The sequence below is a fragment of the Pteropus vampyrus genome, unplaced genomic scaffold (assembly GCF_000151845.1).
Source record: "Pteropus vampyrus isolate Shadow unplaced genomic scaffold, Pvam_2.0 Scaffold553, whole genome shotgun sequence".
NCBI lineage: Eukaryota > Metazoa > Chordata > Mammalia > Chiroptera > Pteropodidae > Pteropus > Pteropus vampyrus.
In genome coordinates this window covers 222715-241854 of record NW_011889334.1, presented here as the reverse complement: position 1 = coordinate 241854, position 19140 = coordinate 222715, and the positions used below count along the sequence as shown (strand labels likewise).

Here is a 19140-nt window from a genome sequence, read left to right as displayed (position 1 = left end):
TTCTCTGATCTGAGATTGTTTATTCTTATCTTTAAAACAGGGCTGACATTGCTATCCTCAGAGGTTATAACAAGATAAGGCGCTCAGCACATTCTTTGGTGTATTGAAATGCTCTAAGGTCAGTAGCTAGTACGGTTGTTTTGTGACCAGCTCTTCAGTCTGTAGCTCAGACATAACAACCTCGAATTACACTTGAGCCTCCATCTACCTCCAGGTTCTTCTACCCCATATACCTGGGACCTCTAGGAGAGATTGGAGCTAAAAAGAAGAGAGGATGTTTATTTACATAATGAAAACAGATTCTCAGCCTCAGCACTATTGACATATAGGACTGAAGAGTTCTTTGTTGTGGGGATGGTCTGTGCGTTATAGAATGTTTAGCAGCATCTCTGCTTTCTACTCACTATATGCTAGTAGCAGCCCCCTTCCAGATGTGACAAGAACGTCTTCAGATGTGACAAGAATGTCTCCAGACATTGCCAAATGTCCCCTGGGGAGCAAAATTGTCCCTCCTTGTTGAGAACTACTTTCTTAGAGGCCTGGATCTCTGGGGGAAAGGGCGGGCTGGCATATTAGTGGAAAGGACTCAGTCACTCCTGAGTCCAGATGGAGTTACAAGGGAGGGCCTGCCTCTGCCTCAGTTTTCCCATCCTGCAGGATGCATTGTCTGAGAGGCAAGCTGCCCAGTCTGAGTAGTCAGTCTTGGCCTGACTCCAGGGAGCCTCATTAATCTCTCATTAATCACATTAATGAACAGTTGACCTGTTCTCTTCTTCCCACCTATTCCAGCCCTGCCTACGGCTTAGGGACTAGTCATGCCAAATAATGGGAGGAATTCACATGTTCAGCTATCTAGTTCTCTCATGAGCCCCATTACTACAAGGCCTTGGCTTCTTGCCTTCTAGGTCCTGGCCTTCACTCCCTGTGCCTGCACCACTCTCCTAGAAGGGCAGTAGCCAGCTCTGGCTTCCACTCCATTCAGCTCACTAAACACATTGATTGTCCACTGTGTGCCAGGCACTGATCCAGAGGCTGAGGAGGCAGCAGTGACCAAGGCAAAGCCCTTGCCTGCTGGGTGCTTACTTTCCATGAGAGGAGACGCACAGTGAACAAATTAAGTGAGCAATGGGGTGTGACTTAGATACCTTGACCCACAGCTTTCTCACTCCTTAGAGGTGCCCCCCCCTACTCCCATAGTCTGTCCTGTGCCACCCCTAGACACTGCTACTTAGGAGTCTAGTGTATGAATTTGAATAATCTCTGACCCAGTGCTTGCTTCAGGCAAGGAATCAGGAGGAAGGGAAGAGGGAGACTCTGGGAGATCCTAGAAAGGGAGGATCTGCATTTCTGTGTAGGGGTAGATGGGGGCTTGGAAGCAAGAAAGGGCCTTTGGGCTAAGGTGGGGGTGAAGGGGTGAAGGGAAGTCAGAGTCTCCTGTAACTGAACATATCTGCCAAAGATCTCGGCCTCAGTGCTTCTGGGTGGCCTGAACCTGTCTTTGTCCCTGGTGAGGCATGCGATGTCAGATCCTGGGGTTTTGTGTCTGTCTGGTCTCTTGTCTCTGTCACTGACTTAACCATCTCTATATGCTGTGTTATCTCTGGACATCTGGGGGTGCCTGTGTCTGCAGTGGTGGGCCACGTGAGGGCTTCTTCTTCTTTGCTCTTTCACCTGATACTCATGAGCAGCTCCACCCAGGGCAAAAAGAGTGGCCATGTGTGAATAAGAGGTGTGGAGAGCTGGGCTGATGTGAGAGAGACAGGAGAGTGAATGTGAAGCTAGAGAAGAACTAGAATTTGAATCTCCTCCTGAACCCAGGCATCCAATCTTCCTCCTCCCCATCTTGCCCAGCCAGAACTCAGTCCTTCTAGAACCCTGCCATCTACTCCTCACTTCTCCAGAACCCTGGAATCCACCCCCCCCACCCAATGCTCTCTCCCTCCACTGGGCTGAGTCAGGAGCCTGCCCTCTCCCAGCTCCTTTTCCCTCCCTCAGATCCCACCCCTGTGGCAGGCACCCAGGTACTTGGCTCCCTGACGCAGCACCTGCGGTCTCCCATTATCAGGGCACCCCTGTGGGGTGAGGCAGCTTTGTTTGTTTAAGGCTTAGGCCTGAGGGGCCCCAACCCCCATGACGTCAAATCTGGCCCCATATAAGGTGGGAGACCCCAGCCCACAGCCTCAAGCAGCCGTCCAGCGCAGTCGAACATGGCCCAGCTGGCTCACTGCATCCGCTCCACCTTTGGCCTCCACTGCTGCCTTCTCTTCCTTCTAGCTTCTCGGGAGGCAGGTAAGATGCCCTCAGAGGCAAAGGGGTCACCATTATACAGGGGATAGAAGACAGAGAGGGCTTGTTTCTTAGCATTTATAAGGTTGAATGACCAATCATAGAAATGACCTGTGGATGAATGTGTGTTGAGAAGAGAGTTAGGTATGAGGCTGTTGCATACAATTGTCAAGGATGTTTACTGCTCAAGTTTGCTGACTGAGGGGCATGTCGGAGATGAAATTCAGCCTAGGTTCTGCTCCTTCTTTTGGTTGGCATAAAGCCACTGTATAGGCTGACAGTCCTTGGTGGGCAGCAGCAGGAACCTGACATTCCCTGAGCATCTGCTATGTGCAAGGAACTCACAGAGGCTCAGAGTATTTCATCTCATTTCATCTCCTCAAATTCCCTGAAGTGGTTAATAATATCCCATTTTATGAGGAGAGTGAGACTTTGGGAGGTGAGGACCTTGCTCAAAGTCATGGAGGCAAGCAGGTTTCTACCACTCCACACTGCCTGCTGCCCTTGGGAGGTATGGGGTTCATTTCTCTCATGAGAGTCCTATTTTATGCTGACCTGAGTTCCAGTCCTGACTCTGGCCCACTTGATTAGTTCACACATCTATAAAATGGGAAGGATGCTACCTGGACAATGCCAATCATTGGTGTTTACTGAGCATTTACCATGTGTCAGGCATTGTTCTAGGCACTTCATCCGTGTTTACTTATTTAATCCTCATGGCAACTCAATTAGATGTGTGGGGTTTTGTCTCCACTTTATGGTCAGGAAATATCCCCGGGCTTCAAAGAGAAAATGAATATGGAAAAGTTTAACAAGCTAAGCAGACTCTACAAGATAAAGTGAAATCACCAAATTATTTCACTTAGTTAAGAAACAGTTCTGTGACTGAACCCAGGGAGCGGAGATGCCAAACACAAGGGGAGATTGAAGGGGGCCTGGGTGAATCAGAAGAGGGTCTTCACAAGGTAGACACACAAAAATAGACCTAGAGAGGCTCTATGTCCTAGATAAAGTCATCTACAGTAATGGTGCTGATGCTAGGACCAGGGTCGGGAAAGTCGTGAGTCTGGATGCTCTGGGCAGTATTTGGGGCAGGGCAGGCTGCAGCTTCCCCTTCTAAGTGTGTTTGGCTAAGGGTGGCATTAGAGGATGTTTCTCTTTCTCTGAGCTCAGGGTCATTTTAGGGTCAGAGCATTGGGTAGAATATGGATGGTAGGGGCAGTGGCTGAAAAATTTTCAAGTTGCCTCTGCTAGGTCTCAGCAGTGTCCTGAATTGATGCCTTCCTCCCACATCGAGAGTTTTGGTATAGAGGCACCAGAGCTGCTGTCAGCTGCCCAATCTCACCACCTTCAGGCTGATTGTGCCATTTGCTGCTTTGTATTACCTCCTCCTGTGGCTGCCCAGGAAGAGGAACCTGTACGGGCAGAAGGGAATGAATCATGAATCTGCTCCACGCACATTCACTTTTGAGGGAGATTTACTTTAGGGCACAGGGCAGACTTAGAATTTGAATTCTGAGATAAGACACTGTGGGCCAGGTGAGTGTGTTCTGGGAGATGGTCACACTAGAGCTTGGCTAGTGAAGAGATGGAGAGGAGGGGTGCGGAAGGCAAGGGCGGCTGGATGTTCAGATCTGAAGAGGAAAGCAGGAGTGTGTGAAAGGTGGGGAGAGCTTGAGCCTGGGCTGGAGTTGGGATGCATTCAGAGTGGAACTGGGTGTGAGCACATGACTCTATCCAGCAGAGAGAGAGAGAGGCTGGGGTAGGGAGGGAAGAGTGATGTCTAGAGTGGATGAAGACCTTCATCTTACAGTTCTGGGAGGACCTCTGTCATTTATCCACAGGACCAGTGAGTTTCCAGACTTAGGTAACTAGATCCTAGAACCTCAGAGTCTGCATCATGCAGACACAGAAACATAGGTTAAATCATCTAGATTAAATCATCTCTGAGGAGAACACAGGTGAAGCTGGGATCCTGTGGAGACTAAAAAGGACCTTTTCCTGTGTTAAATGTTATTTCATTTAATTTCTATGACAAAAATGATATCTGCTTATTTTAGAAATTAAAAAATAGAAAATATTAGAAAGAAAAAGAAAATCTCTCTTAATACTCTCTAGCCACCTGGGCAACCATTTGAGTGTGTTTCTCTTTAGTCTTTTACTATGTCTGTGTTTTCGGTCACATATTGAGCTTAAAGTATATAGACATTTTAACAAGCATTTACCTACATCATAGCAAATGAGATAGCCATTTTTGAGAGGCAGGATACTAAGAAATACCAGAAATGCTCTTTTCGGGGAGACTGATCTGACAGTATGAGCGACTTAGCAGCTTGTCCACCTTCTCTTCAAACAAGTAAATGAAACAGATTGAACAGACCTTTACAGTTGTACATAGTTTTGATGCTGTGAGATTTGTTTTTATTCTTTTATCCAGGCTAAGCATCCATGTCCAGTGTCTTCTGCTAATGCCAGATTTTCTTCTCTGCCTATACCTCAATGACCAAAAAAAAAAAGTTCTTTACAGGCCACTATTGCAGTCAGTGAAATGATTGTGAGAATTTCCTAGGGAAATAAAGTTGCTACCAATGACAGATCTACTGAGGAAAAGAGGTAGTCGTCTTTCATGGGGGTTTAGTTTCTGATTTGCGTCATGGCTGGGCCCAAGGGTTCCCTGCAGCTTTGACTCTTTGTGAATGGAGTAGACGTTTCTGAGAGGCAGATTTTACAGTCGATGGTTCCACAGCAGTGTGATGTGGATCTGAATTCTAAGATCAATTATTCGAGTCTAGTTATTGACTGTGTGGCTGCTGTGGTTAAAAGACAACTGGTGTCCCAGGACTGGGCTAGAGGCCTTTCACCGTCTTTCATCTCAGGGGCTCAGTTACTAACAGAGCATAAGTTATCCCTTGGTCTTTCAACCTTTGGAGGTCACAATATGTTGTTTTATACATAATGTGCATAATGAAAGTTGTTAGCAAGGCTTCTAAAGAGTTCATAGGTCTAAAATATTTCCTCATTCATTCATTAAACAAATATTTATGAAGTGCCTCCCTCCTTATGGACCAGACATTGTTCTAGGCCAGTGATGAATAGAAAAATAAAAATCTCTACCATTGTGAGAATTAAACAATTTATTGTACATTAGAAAGGTGTGAGTGTTATATTGATGAGACACAGAAGGAAGTGGCCCAGCAATGCTTCAGAGTTACATAGAACAGGTGGGTGAGGAGGGACACGGTGGACTGCAGAACACAGGAGAGCAGGGCTGTGGCTCCAGGTCCCCTTGCTATCAGGAGAAGAACAGGGCAAAGTACGAGGTTGTTTGAAAGACTACATTTCAGATTCAATAAATATTTTAAAGAGTCAGCGATGCTGCAGACTTTTCTGTTCCATCCTTCCTTTAATCCTCAAACTAAGCTGGTGCAGTTGACATCACTGTTATGAGAAACCAAGCCTGGACCCCAATCCTGTCCTTTGATTCTTTAAGGCCAGTGAAGTTGTCATTCTGCGCTGCTGCCTGCTTATTTATTTACTCTGTGGATATTTATTCACCCTTATCACATTTCAAAACATTTGAAAAGCCTGACTTTGCCAATCACTTTACCTCTTTGAACCTCCTTTCCTCACCTGTAAGACAGTAAGATCATACACTTGCCTCACAGGTTTGTGGTGAGGATTAGAAAAACAAGTATATAAACAGCATCCTTCAGGGGTTCCACAAATGTCGGCTGACCTACAGGCTGTGTAGTGTGGTAAGAACCTGGGCCTGGGCGCCAGGAACCCAGAATGTATGTTCACTTCTGGCTCAACTTCTTACCTGCTGAGGATCCTTGTGGAGATACTTAACTCCTCTGAACCTTGTTTTCTCATATCTAAAAAGGGGAGAGAATGAGAAATAGCTCTCAACCCCAAAGGGTTGTTGTGAAAAGTAATGAGTTAATGTATGTCCTCATTTGTAGGACTTGCCTGTCTCACAGTCAGTGCTCAAAAAGTTGGCCAATGTTATTGCTGGGGATTGTGTGCAAGGCACCATTCCTTTGTGAAACTCAAGTTTCTTGGCTGTAAAATAGGGAAGTTGACAGTTTTTAAGGTGCCATGTGGGGAGCTGGGAGATCAATCACCATAGAAAAGAATCCAGAAAAAGAATGTCTGTGAGGCAACCAGCCAAGTGCCTGGCCCGGAAAAGGTGCCCAGTGAACGAGAGCTAGTAATGGTATTGCTGTCAAGGGAATCAGAGAATGGAGCTGGCATAGTCAGGTGAGGGCCTGACAATTCAGCCCTCTTCTCTCTCCCCAACCCTGATTTCCTCCAGGGACTTGGGCTTCTCTACTACCTTCACACCCTTCTTGTTCCACCCATATTTCTTTCAAGGACCGAGTTTCCCAGCCCCCAACTCTCCTTGTCATCAGGGAGGTGGGTGGATTACGATTTCCTGTGATTGGGAATGGGTCAAAGTTCTGGTTGCCACCTTGAACTAATAGAGACTGGAAACCTTAGTTAGGTAACAACACTATCTCTCTCATTCTTTGGTGATCTCCTGGCTCTTATTCTCCTGGCTGGATATCAGAGACATCTCCTCTGTCTCCACTGGTTGTTTTCCCACAGAATTAAGGCCCATATCTGTTCATTGATAGGGGTGTTTTCCCTCACACCCTGTCCTTAAACATAGTCAGTTTCTCCCAGAATACAGCTGCCTCGTTCATTCTTTTCAAGACCCCTGAGCAAGTATCTTTTTCTCTTAAGAGGCCACCTTCATCTATCCCAGATGGCTTTAGTTGTGATTTTTCTAAGAGTGGGATCCAGTGGCGGAACCAGAGAGTTGAATCATCTCATCTACTTCCCTCTATCTAGACCAAACAAAATGAAAGTTTCCCATTCTCCATTTCTCTTCTTATCCTTCTCTCACTCATCATCTGTTTCTATTTACTAATCCTTATGGGAAGTTCTGCCAGAGGTCTTACTTCAATCGCTTGCATTGTCACATTTGAGATGGAGCTGGGATGTTATGGACAGAAGAGGATTCTGTTATTTATTCCCTTTCTTCTCTGCCATCAAAAGGGAACTCCCTTTCATAAGTATTATATAAACCTTAGTGAAGCCCTTGCGGAGCAAAATGCCAGTCAATATCTGCTCTCAAAATTTATGATTTGATAGGCAGGGCAAGGGGTAGAGGTTGACAGGCACACAAACATCTGTAATTTCAAGATGAAGGTAGCAGGAAAGAGTAATTAACAAATTTTTTTGTGAGCACTGAGATGAAGCTGAATCTTATCTGCTTGGAAGGATCAGGGAAGACATTATAAATCTAGAAAGATCTAAAAGTGAGAAATGAAGAGTGGAGGTGGAGAAGAGGTGAAGTGGCATTATTGCTGAAGGCACAGCCTAAACAAAGGTTCAGAGACTGGAGGTGAGAATGGAGATTAGTTATCATTGTATTCTGAGTAGACTGGCTGGGGAGATATATCTGGAGTAATAAAGGAACCTCTAGAGATGGAGGTGGGCAAGGAAGCAAGAAAGAACGTGGAGAAAGTTTCTTACTTGATTCTCTCCTTTTACAGGTGCTACTGCATTTCAAGAATTTCATAAAATTGGTGAATCCCCCAAATCTGGTCATTTATCTGCTCCTACCCCAGGCTCTGTTTATAGTACTCCGTCTGACCACACTGGTCTTCGTTTAGGACACAGCTCTATGGACCACATTAAATCTGCAGAAACCTATCGGCCTAAACACCATTGCAAATCCACACACCATTCCAAGCAGATTCACAAATCTATAGGTAACTCCAAAAACTCTGTAACTCATCATGAAGCTCCTCCTACTTCTGAACAAACCCCCGGCAATCAAGAAAAAGGCCCACTTATCTGGGACAAACGCTCTATCCATCCAACTGACTCCATTAACACACTTAAAAAATCATCTGATACAAAATATCCAACCACAAAATCCAAGAGCAAAATAACTTGTCCTAAGTCCAAAACAAGCAGACAGACAGTAACAAGAAACTCAAATAAAAGTGTAACACCTTTGGGAAATACCGTCATTATTTTAGACAGTAAAAGCACCACCTCATGCAAGACCACAACTCTTTCCCACAACTCAGTCAATTCAGACATTAACAAAAAACTCACATCTTCCTCAGAAAAAAGCACAACATTCACAAATATATCATACAAGGCTACAAGAAGCATAGAAATGACAGAAAGAATTAACAATCATACAATAGCTACTAATTACAAAACTACAGTTGTCTCGGATAAGACACAAACAAAGGCTAGAAAACAAACACCGGAGATGCCAACAGGAGCTGAGAAGCATACACAGACACCAGAAAAACCTACCTTTAATAAAAAAGAGAGCACATCGGCCATTATGATGGTGACAAGAACTGTAGAAATGCCTACAAAATATGGAAAACGGAGCACATCTGCTCATGTGAAAATGACCAGTGCCTCAGGAATGCCTACGAATCATCAACAACAGAGCACATTGGTCCATGAGAAGATGACAAGAGCTTTATCAATGCCTACAGAACGAGGACAACAAGGCACATTGGACCATGAGAAGAACACTAGCGCTCCGGCAATTTCCACAAAACATATACAACACAGCACATCGGCTCACGAGAAGATCACAAGGGTCCCAGCAATGACTACAGAACATGAACTACCGAGCACATCAACCCATGAGATGATCACAAAAACCCCAGAAACTCCTGCGGAACATGGACAACAGAGCAGCATATCAGCTCATGAGAGGATCACAAAGACCCCAGCGATGCCTACGGAACATACATCAGCAGAGGAGATCACAAGGGCCCCATCAACACCTAATGAACATGAACAACTGAGCACATCAGCTCATGAGAGCATCACAAAGACCCCAGTGATGCCTACGGAACATACATCAGCAGAGGAGATCACAAGGGCCCCAGCAACACCTAATGAACATGAACAACTGAGCACATCAGCTCATGAGAGCATCACAAAGACCCCAGCGATGCCTATGGAACATACATCAGCAGAGGAGAAGATCACAAGGGCCCCATCAACACCTAATGAACATGAACAACTGAGCACATCAGCTCATGAGAGCATCACAAAGACCCCAGCGATGCCTACGGAACATACATCAGCAGAGGAGAAGATCACAAGGGCCCCATCAACACCTAATGAACATGAACAACTGAGCACATCAGCTCATGAGAGCATCACAAGATCCCTATCATTGCAGAGCACATCGGTCCTTTCGAAGATGACAAGAGATTCGAGTAAGACTACAAAATACCTATCAGAAACCATCGCAACCACAGAAGAAACATCAAAATCCTCAGAAAAGCCTATAGTATACACAAAGAAGATCACATCTACCAAAAGAAGGACCACACCAATAAAAATCTCAATAAAGCCCACAGAAAACCCTACAAGAAATATAGAAACCACAGAGACTATGAAATCTCTAGTCAAGCTCGCAGGAGACAAATCTATCTCTACTTCCTTTCCAAATAAAACTGCGGTTACTCATCAGGTGGCAGTTGGTTCTTTTTCACCCACATCCAGCATGGAGCTCAATTCTATCATGTCAGAAGCCCCATACCAGAACAAAGGTGGCTTTCAGGGAGGTCTCCCTGTTGGAGTGGCAGGGGAGAATGGTTCATTTCCTGTGTGGGCCATAGTTATTGTGGTCCTGGTGGCAGTGATACTCTTTCAGATGTTCCTTGGCCTGATCTTTTTGGTAAGGAACAGGGATGCTTCAGAAAATGAACCCATGGGATAGGGCATTGAGAAAAGGTTACGGATCAGAGCTAGAGGGAATAATGAGACTACGAGAAGAGATATAGTGGGGATGGGGATACCAATAGAGGGGTAGTGGTGGTAAAAACTGTGGGGAAAGACAATAGATCCATGGGACATGAAAAGTAGAATTGGAGGGAAGGCTGTGGGCTGAGGAAAAGGATGCAGAGGAAGGAAAATTTGAAGGTTGGAGATAGTGTCTGGGATATGAGATTAGGGGATATGAGGACAAGACAAATAGGGCAGAGGAAAGAATTGGAGGTGAGGTCTAGAACTCTGTATTGAATCTGGGGCTGGAATAAGGATTAAGTTTGGATGGAATCTTGGGAAAAGAGCAGCATAAGATCTGGATCAGGGAAAATAGAACCAAAAGGCCTGGGATAAGGGTGTTGAGGAAGCAAATGACATGATAGACGGTACTCAGTTCTCTTTTCTCCTCCCAATCACAGGTCTCCTATATGGCGCGAACACGCCGTACACTGTTCCACAACACTGAGGACAATGACCCAGAAGATAATGTGGGTCCCAATTCTTACCCAGTCTACTCAATGGAGCAGCAGACTCTTGGTGTGGGCCAGATCTCTTCCTCCAGCTCTTCCTTGCTCTATCCCTTTCCTGGATGAGGAATTAGACGCACAATTCCTATTTCCTTGACTCTAGGAAGGGCAAAGTACTGACAGTTGACAGTATCAACCTTTCATCTGCTGTGTCGTTATTAAAACTGGTCAAGGAATGAGATGATAAGCAAGAAAGATGTGAGTTTGGGGAATAGAAAAGAAGGAATGAGTAAAGCAAGCAAGTGTTCTCTCTAGAAGATGATGATCTGAGAATGAAAAGATGTTTGATGGACACATGGGGTAGGGACCAATACAAGACACTGAGTCCTGATGGGGGCAGCATGGCTAACGGAAGCTTGGGAACCTTAGAAGGCAAGTCCAGATCTGTCATATGAGGTGGGGTTATGAGAAGGAGGAGACTGAGAACAGAGCCCCTGGGTTTCAGGAACAATCTATACTATTCTCATCCACTGTTATCTAGAGTGTATGTAAACAGGAATGTCTGTGAGTTCCCAGAGCCCTTACCCTTCTTCTTTTGTCTTTTGTTTTTAACAACAACAACAACAACAACAACAACAACAACAGCAACAACAACAAAAGGATCTAAGAGGAAAGAGGATTTATTTCTATCTCCACTCTACCCATTCCCAGCAGAAAGGAAAATTCCAGAAAAAAATCACAAACATCTCTCACTCAGATGGTTCTTCCCTCTTTCTCCCAAATTCCTTAGTTTTTCTCAATGTCTGCAGTGGGCATCCCGATGGTTTGGCTTGCTGTGTGGTGGGTGGGCACACAGGGAGGGATTTTTTTTGGCCTGCAGTTTTGATCACTTTAAAATTTAGAGAGAAACCCTTTAGCAAGCTGCGGGGCTGGGCTCTCTTTAGGAAACATCACTTCACGAGTGGCTCCCTGCTCACAAGTTTATGGAGTCCTGGTCCCCCCAGAGAGAGCATCTCCCCGGGAGCGAGCTCCCAAGACCCTTAGGGCTGGGGTAGGTGTGAGGGGCCAGAGCAAAGGGGCGAGCCCAGCAGGGCGGTCCGGATGCGGGGCGGGATCCTGGAGCAGTGGGGACTCGGGGTTGCGGGAGTCCGCGGCCTTCTCTCCTTCCCTCCTCCACTGGCCAGCGGCTCCCGGACCTCGCTCGCTAACAGAGCAGATTAGTGGCTCTCGGTCGCTGGCACCCAGGCGTCCGCCCGAACAGGGCTAGACCGGGAGGAGCGCGCGCGCGGGGACACTCGCCCGCGACTCCTGCCAGTTCCAGTCCGCCGAGCGCCCTCCCAGGCTCTGTCTCAGGCCGAACCCCTCTTCAGGACCCGGCTCCGGCTCTAAGCGCCAGACTGCCCCCACTGACCATGACTCTGACCCCCACCTTCACCTTGCTGCAAATTCACCTGTATCCTCTCCCTCCAACCCTCAGCTCTAAGCATGAACACAAATAGCAGCTGTTTTCATTTCCCTTAGAATCCTAGAGTGTGGAGCTGCTTGATACATGTTTTGTATCTATCTTGAAAATCCTAGTTTCTATATCATTCTTAATTTCTAATTAGAGCTAGGCTCCAGGTCTAAATAAAGCCAAGTCAAGTGAAAATATCCCTTCCAGAAATGCTGCCTAAATTTAAACCCTTGGTCAGCTCTCATAATCCCCATGTAGAGAAACACATGCCCAAGGACCGCAGAGAGCCCAGGGCTATGGGAGTTGTGAGCGAAATTAGCCCTAGGAGAAGCAAACTCTGAGCTTCCACATTTCTAGCCATTAAACCTGACTTCTCTCCTAGACTCCTGCAGAATTTCAAGTTTCTCTTCTTAATAATTAAAACTCAGTGTTGACAACTTATAAAGCCCCTTCACTTCCACTGTAGGATGGCATGCCTAAAAAGGGAGTGGGGAGGGTAGGTGTAGAATCTACAGAAGCCGGTTGAATGAACAGGAGGGCTTTTTGTTCATTCAAAAATATTTCCTTCGATGTTTGTTTCTTGTGTCTTCCCTCTGCTCTCTCTCAATGACAGTCTGCTGGAGACTGCTGTCTTGTACATCTTGTTCTCTTCCTTCTCCCTGCATCTCTGTGAGCCCATTCATTTTCGAACTATTTTTTTCTGCAGATGACTCATCTCTAGATTGTCCTTGCTCTGAAATCCAGTCCTATATTTTCAAGGTTCCTCCCCCCATAACATCTTCACCTGGATGCCACATCATACTGAACATGACATTCATGTGTTCATTTTGCAAATATTTTAGGAGCACTTGCTCAGTGCTAGATTTGAAGAGCAAAGCAGTGACAGGTCCTGCCTTTAGGGAGCTCATAGCCTACCGGGAAAGGGAGATATCACACAAAGAATGACATATAAATTAAAAAAAGTTACAAGTGTGCAAAAATGCCAACAGGCACTGCCTCATGTTCCTACCATCGGATCTATCCAGTCACCCTCATCTGCATTCATTCTCTCCCTCCCTTCTTCGTCCTTACACTGGAGGAGTGTCCGGCCACGTGGGCTTTGGTTCCCTTCTCACCCTTCCTGCGTTCTCAGTGTCCCCCTTTCTCTCTCCCTCCCATGCTTCTTTCTTTTCCCTCTCCAGCGTCCTTCCCATCAGTGTCCAAACAAACTCTGGAATGGTGTGCACAAGAATTACCTGGAAGAGCTTTTATTTATTTATTTTTATTGTGGTATAATTGACATACAACATGACATTAGTTTCAGGTGTACAACGTAATGATTGAATATTTGTATATATTGTAAAATGATCACAGTAAGTCTAGTTAATATTAATCACCACATATAGTTACACTTTATTTTGTGTAAAGAGAATTATTAAGATCTATTATCTTAGCAACTTTCAAATATACAATACAGTATTACTTCTTATAGTCATCAGGTGTATGTTACATCCCCAGGACTTATTCATAGTATAACTGGAAATTTGTACCTTTTGACCACCTTCATCCATTTCGCCCACCCCCCATTTCCCACCTCTGGCAACCGCCAGTCTTGTTCTCTGAATCTATGAGTTTGATTTTTTTCTTTAGATTCCGTATATAAGTGAGAGCATACAGTATTTGTCTTTCTCTGTTCAACTTATTTCACTTAGCGCAATGCCCTCAAGGCCCATCCATGTTGTTGCAAATGGCAAGCTTTCCTTCTCCCTCTCCCCGCCCCCCGCTTTTTTTTTATGGCAAAGTAATATTTTATTGTATATATATGAGATTATTTATAAAAATGTAGGTTTTGGTTCTTTCCCTTGTAGTTCCTAAGTTTGGAGTGGGGGCTGGAATCTGCATTTCAACAAGCTCCCAGGCAATCCTGATGCCCATGGTTCAGGGTCCACACTTGGAAAATCTCAGTTCTTCCAGTGTCCATCTTAACAACGTTTAGCGTTCCCAGCAATGCCCTCCTTCACTGCCAAGTTTCTTGAAATATTTTCCTATAAATATTGTCTTCATTTCCTCATGTCATACTCACTGTGCGTATGTTTCCTTTGCAAATTTTACTAGAGTAATTCATGTAAATAGTTTTAAAATTTCAATAGTCTGAAAGTCTCATTACAAAAAACAGCCACCTCTGATGCTCCCATTTCTTTTCACTTTTGAGTCCTGCCTCCAGAGGCAATGACTTCTAATTGTTAGCTTTTTCCCCCAGTATTTGCATCTACAGATTTAAGCATCACACCCGTTTTATATTGCTATTCATAGATTTTAAACAAAGATTGTAAAGGCATCTTTTATTGGGTCAGATAATATTATAAGGCTCAAAATAGTTTCTTATTCCAATTTTGCCTCTTAAAAGATTGAATAATTTAGATGTATCCAATATTGTGAGGGACAAATGTCCTTTTTAAAACAAAACAAAACAAATTTAAAAAATTCTAATTAATTTTCTTATTAGTAAACTTCACTTTTAGCAACAATTATTAAATAAAATAAAATCTCTAATAATAAATTACACGAACCCAAGAGAGAATGTCCATGCTTGTTGCTCCATTTGTTCAGAATGTAATTTATCTAGAATTTGACTCACAAGTTTTAAAATCAACTGTATTAAAACATGACAGTATATTTCCAGTTAACTCTTGCTTGTGTCTTAGGAAAGCTGTTATGGAAAAAAAAGGACCGTTTCACAGGTAGTCGACACAGGTGGCAAATTTTGGGAATTGGGAACTACAAATGACAGTCTTTATTAACATTCCAAACCATGGCTGTAATGAAGTATGGAATACTCTTAAATAAATTCCAAGTGCATAAAATGGCATACCAGAATTTCTCCCTTTTTTTTTTTTTTTTTGCAAAGCAAAATACTAGCACAGTCCTGAATATTCATCTTCCTCTGTCAGCTCTGTGGTGGGTCATCCCCAGACTTGTGCTGTGGTGTTGCTGCTAACTTCCTCCTGCTCCTTCTTCTCTTAATTTTCCTCCTCCTTTTTCTTAAAGTTTTTATTGTGGTAAAATATGCATAACATAAAACTGACCATTTTAACCATTTTTTAAGTGTACAGTGTAGTGGCATTAAGTGCATTCACATGGTCGTGTAACCATCGCTGATGATTTCTTCTTGATCCCCCTTCTGAAACCAGCGCACTCAGGTCCAATTTAGCATGCTCGCTATCCGCGTACTTGCAGTGTGGAGAGTTGCAGACCTCTGACACTGTAGCCTGATCCTGCTGGTCAGCTTCCAGAAGCTGTCCTAGGCCAGCACAGCTGTTGCTTCCATGGGCCCGCCCTGGTATGCTAAAGCTCTCCCCGACAGCTTTCTGCAGCCACGTGCTCTTTTCTGTGCAGGTGAGCTAAGACTGGAGCAACTTTTTTTCTTATAACCAGTTGGATAATTCTCAATTTCCTTATAAATATTTTTTTTCCTTCTAAATAGAGAGCCGCCTGGTCAACACTGCATCCTTATATTAGCACTCTTGAGCCTTTTCCTAAGCATTGAACTGCCTGTTGAAGTGTTCCTCATTTTTAAACACATTGGCGGTCTGTTGATACAGTCATACAGACTTTTCTGGATCTGCGCTTGCTATGAGCTTTCCAGTGCTTCAGTGTTCCAGTGCCTCCAGGGCTGCTATATTGGAAGTGGTGTCTTCTAGAACTGTCATGCTGGCTTTCTCAGTCACTTAGTTTCTGCATCACCTTCGGTATCATGTTAGCTAGCTCAGAAGCTCTGCTTTTCCATATTCAGAAGTGGCATTGTAATAATCTGGCTTCTATTTGAAAAAAACAGTTTTCAGGTATTTCTCTGCTTTAGCTAGGTGCTCCAGCCCCTCACTTCTCTTCTGAGCCATCATTGCCATAGTCTGTCCTTGATATGGAAGACAAGAGAGCCTCTTTCTCTTAGCCTCTGAAAGAGCCCTGGTTGACTATTCATAGATCTTTTATTTCAGACGTTATCTTTCTGCCTCACTTGAATATAAGCTCCGTATCTATTTTTTTTTTTTTTTTTTTACCACTGAGTTCATGCCTAGGATACCACACACCTTATAGAAGGTTTTTAAAGACTATTTTTGAATGAATAAATGAGAAGTACAGAGAAAAATTTAGGCTAATCTCCCAGAGTCTCCTCTAATCCATTCCCACTGCTAATACTTGGTCTGCTATTTTATACTTACAAAATACATAAATAAAATAAATTCAGAAATCATCCCAAGGATCTTTCACCTCATATTTTCTTGAGTCTCTTCACAGAGAACCTTTACAAATTGCCTGATACATCAGTTCTGACCTTGACTGCCTAAAGAAACCTTGCAAAATTGGCCTCATCTGAAATTGACAGCTTGACTGCCCTCAGTTCGTGTATTAGAAACTGCAGGCTTTCCTCAATCAGGGACAGTGTGCTGAAAACCCAAAGAGTGAACAGGGGATTTGCACTTGAAGGTCTCTGCTCCAGAGGCTCTCTCATTTTTGTGTGACCTGTGACTTCCATCTCATCTGGGGAAATCAGTCCAGATGACCTCAAGGTGGTTTTCAAATAACGGTTTCTCCTTCCTTTGAGCTCCAACTCTCCTTAGTGTAAAGCACACAAGAGAGATGATGTGCAGTTTCTGTTTGTGATGCCTCCTTAACATGGGTTAGATTTTAAGATTCATGTAGGCAAGCATTCTGCCTAAAAAGAGCTGATGGCCCTGTTTGCAAAGTTTTTGAAGAAAGAAGTGCAAAGGAGATTGGTCAAATGATTCATTCATTCAGTACAGAAGCACAGTTGAATCAGCAGTCAAAATCTGAAATGACCACAACCATCACCATAGCATCTGTGCCCACCACAGCTTCTGAGACAACCAAAGATTCTGAATCTACCACAGTCCATTCCAAAACTTCTGAGACTGTCAGATCTTCCACCACCGCATCTCTGCCCATGACAGTCTCTATTCCAGCCTCTGAGACCTCCAACGTAGACTCTGAGAGCACCACATTTTCCATGGCAATGTCTGTGCCCAGCACAGCCTCCACCATAGGCTCTAAGAACACAGCTTCTAAAACTACCATGGCCTCCACCACCACCACCTCTGAGAACACCATGGAATCTGCCACCACAGTTGAGGCCTCCACCTATCTATCTGTCATCACTCTGGCCTCTACCACAGCATCTGAGATAATGACAGTACCCACTACAGCCTCTGTGACATCCGGAGAGTCTGTGTCCCACACAACTACTTTGACACTAATTTGTGTCTACCACAGTGTACCCCACACACTCTGAATGCACCACAGCCTCTACTAGAATGTCTAAAATCACTTTGCTCACTACTGCAGTGTCTGTGCCCACCACTTCTTGCATGATAACATCTTTGCTGACCAAGTCTCCACCACAGACTCCAAGACCTCCATAGGACCTGAAACAATCACAATCACCACCACAGTCTCTGAGGTCAACACAGCCTTCACTGTGGCATCTGTGCCCACCATGACCTCTACCATAGCCTCTGAGACTACCAGGACCTTATGGTAATATCTGCGCCCACCACAGTCTTCACCATAGCTTCTGAAAGGACTGTAGGCTTTGACCAATGTAGCTTCCTCCACAATCTCTGAGATGATCGTGGACTCCTCTTCAGCTTCTGAAGCCACCATGGCCTTTACCTCAGCCTCAGAGACTACCACATCCTCTACCAAAACATCTGTATCCACCACAGTCACCACCACAGTCTCTGAGACAATTATAGTCTCCACCAAAGCCTCTGTGAAAACTGCTGAGCAGGTGCCCTCACAGCCACCATAATGTCAACGGAGACAAACACATCTGCACCCACTACTGCCTCGAGCTCAGTCTTTGAGACTCCTACAGGCTCCTAGACAATGTCTGTTCCCATCCTGGCCTCACCACAGTCTGTGAAAGCACCACAACATCCACAGAACATCTGTGCCCACAGCAACCTCCACTTGGATCTCTAACTCTGCTTTGGGACCCACCATAGTCTCTGAGACCACCACATCCTCTGTAATAACAACTGTGTCCACAACAGCCTCCACCACTGACTCTAAGAACACAGCATTGCCAGAGACCACCATGGCCTCTGTCACCAACTCAGACCACGAGAGCTGCGAATGCAGCCTCTGATACCACTACAGTGTCCACTGAAACCTCTGCAGGGTCTGTGCCCCACACAGCCACCACTATGCCCACCGAGACCGTCACAGCCTCCTCTAGGGCCTCTGATAGCAGCACATCCTCCATGATAACATCTGTGCCCACCACCGTATTTACCAATGACACCACCATAAGCTCTGAGACCACCAGGGCTTCTATCACAGCCTCAGGGACCACTGTAGAGTCTGTGCCCACCAAGGTTTCCACCTCAACCTCTGAGGCTGCTGTGCACTTCTCCACAGCTTCTAACAGTACCACATCTCTATCAAAACACCTTCTGAAACCACTACAGTGTACACTATGGCCTCTGAGACCACCGTAGGCTTTGACCGCTCCATGTCTTCCACCACAGACTATGAGACGCCTACTGCCCCCACAACAGTGTCTGTGCCCACAACAGCCTTGACCACAGTCTCTGAGAGGACTGCAGAGTCTTTGTCCACCACGCGCTCGGATACCACCAATGCTTCCACTGCAAGATCTGAGACCAGCATGGCCTACAGTCCAGCTTCTGAGGTCACTTCAGAGTCTGTTAGCAGCATGGTCTCCCCCACAGCCTCTGAGTCCACCATGCCATTCACAACAATATCTGTGACCACCACGGCCTCCCGTACAGGCTCTGATACCATCAAGTTCACCACAGCCTCCTCACCAACCTCTCAGCTCTCCATAGACTTTTCAACTTTTTCTGTGGCCGCTACAAACAACACCACAGTTTCTAAGACCCTTACTATCCCAATGGTCTCAACACAACCTCTAAGAACCCCACGGGCTCCTTCTCAGCATCTGTGCCCACCATATTCTCCTCCACAGCTTCTGGGGACACTGAGGCTTCCACCTCACCTTCTGGGCCCACCATAGCCCCGGAGGTCACCACAGCCTTCACTTTGACCTCATCACACCTCTTGGCCTCTACCTCCACCTCTGAGGCCACA

At 45.1% G+C, this 19140-nt stretch overlaps 2 protein-coding genes and 1 pseudogene across 2 annotated transcripts in view; 2 read left to right on the top strand and 1 right to left on the bottom strand.

Moving 5' to 3' along the window:
* Nucleotides 1–9286: 9286 nt before the first annotated feature.
* Nucleotides 9287–10703, top strand: DPCR1 (diffuse panbronchiolitis critical region 1). The gene is made up of 2 exons (XM_023525385.1): nt 9287–10021; nt 10530–10703. Exons 1-2 carry the CDS (start codon nt 9287–9289, stop codon nt 10701–10703), a joined length of 909 nt encoding a protein of 302 aa, XP_023381153.1.
* Nucleotides 10704–14710: 4007 nt separating this feature from the next.
* Nucleotides 14711–15908, bottom strand: LOC105308169 (annotated as a pseudogene).
* Nucleotides 15909–17650: 1742 nt separating this feature from the next.
* Nucleotides 17651–19140, top strand: part of MUC21 (mucin 21, cell surface associated) — a 17223-nt gene continuing 15733 nt past the window's right edge. Inside the window, 4 exon segments of the mRNA XM_023525384.1 lie at nt 17651–17815; nt 18101–18144; nt 18146–18456; nt 18558–18748. Of these exon segments, the coding sequence (XP_023381152.1) occupies nt 17651–17815; nt 18101–18144; nt 18146–18456; nt 18558–18748 (711 nt within the window).

Coding starts and splice junctions, on each gene's coding strand:
- DPCR1 (XM_023525385.1), top strand. CDS start 9,287: ATGCCTATGGAACATACATCAGCAGAGGAGAAGATCACAAGGGCCCCA. Junction 10,022..10,529: donor TCCTTGGCCTGATCTTTTTG/GTAAGGAACAGG, acceptor TCCCAATCACAG/GTCTCCTATATGGCGCGAAC.